At 40.9% G+C, this 1,460-nt stretch overlaps 1 protein-coding gene across 1 annotated transcript in view; it reads right to left on the bottom strand.

Moving 5' to 3' along the window:
* LOC106012709 (radial spoke head 1 homolog) overlaps positions 1 to 1,244 on the bottom strand; it is a gene marked incomplete at its 3' end in the record, with an annotated part of 10,802 nt that extends 9,558 nt beyond the window's left edge. The window contains 1 exon segment of the mRNA XM_013086448.2: positions 1,069 to 1,244. Within this exon segment, the coding sequence (XP_012941902.1) occupies positions 1,069 to 1,122 (54 nt within the window).
* Between the last annotated feature and the right edge of the window lie 216 nt (positions 1,245 to 1,460).

The raw sequence follows: 1,460 nt of genomic DNA, 5'->3' as shown, positions 1-1,460 counted from the left end.
GTGAGAAATAAAGGAAGTTCTTGTGAGAGATAAAGGAAGTTCTTGTGGGAGATAAAGGAAGTTCTTGTGAGAAATAAAGGAAGTTCTTGTGAGAGATAAAGGAAGTTCTTGTGGGAGATAAAGGAAGTTCTTGTGAGAAATAAAGGAAGTTCTTGTGAGAGATAAAGGAAGTTCTTGTGAGAGATAAAGATTTGATGGAAATGGAAAGGAACAATGAACTGAAGATTTCAGCTTTTAACCCATCTGTTGACTGTTGTCCCGTCTAGACGTGTGACCAACTCACCTCAGGCTGTGGTCACTCTATCGGTCACTCTATTTCTGCTCTCGGTCAGCCACATTTGTCCGGCGTGACTTCGTTCACTCAACAATCATTTGTTGTTTTGCAGGAACAGCAGTAGTCAAAAAAACAAAACTTAAATTTGAAAAACTGGAATTGACACTGTGCCTGGGAACAGAATTTTTAGGAATAAAAGCACGGCCTCAATCCCATCTTCCTTTTTTATTTTATATATAGTTACCATCTCTTTGAGTAGAATTCTGCCAAAGGATATGAGCCCAGACAGAATAATAAAGTGATGTGGGTACACCCCAAAAATTAGCGCAGCGTTCATTATTCCTAATTAGGCCAAGATCTAGAAATCTATATAGGAAGTAGGCTAGCCGTACTTAATGATGGCTAGACTGGCAGTCTAGCTGTACTTAAGTAGGGCTAGAGTTGGCTAGCGGTACTAGTACGGCTAGACAGCTGGGCTAGCCGTATTTATTCTTAATATGATGGCACACGCTAGACTGACCATTAAAAAAATGACTCAACAAAACATAGGCCCAAGCCCAAACAACGATAGCAAACATAACAGCACTTTGGCAAAGTTCTGAATTGAAATTTTGAAAATGATTCAGAACACGTCTCGTGCCCAGTGCTGGAACAGGAGCTACGTCTAAGACTAAGACTAGATCTAAATCTAGGTCTAAGTCTAGTCTAAGTCTTCAGACAGACTTACAACTCGCCGACTACTTTATTTACCGACTTTACTAGATCTAGAATCTAGATCTAGATCGTTTACTTACGCCTAAGTACGGCCCCTGCTCCTCCTCCATCTCTTCTGATCCGATGTCCGACATATTGGCGACTTGTGAAAGATGTTTGTTATCCTGGAACAAAAATGGAATTCGGCTGTCTGCTCCCGCTTGCAACTGGCTCTGCACTAGCTATGGCCACCGCTGACACATAAACAGAGACCGTTGCTAAGTCACTGACCGGATAGCAACATGCAGGGGAGCTTACTCTACAGGCCGGAATGTGGCGGTTTGGGATAAGGGAAGCTATGCTGGAAATATGTTCTGGTTCTCAGTCCCCTCCTCTTGTCACCGTTATAATCAATCAAAATAATATTAGATTATATAATATACTGGCCCATCAAAATCAAAGTAACGCATTATTTTTATTTTATTTTATTTTA

This window comes from Aplysia californica, unplaced genomic scaffold (assembly GCF_000002075.1).
Source record: "Aplysia californica isolate F4 #8 unplaced genomic scaffold, AplCal3.0 scaffold00468, whole genome shotgun sequence".
Lineage (NCBI taxonomy): Eukaryota > Metazoa > Mollusca > Gastropoda > Aplysiida > Aplysiidae > Aplysia > Aplysia californica.
The sequence above is the reverse complement of the archived record's forward strand: the minus strand, read 5'-3'. Positions and strand labels throughout refer to the sequence as shown.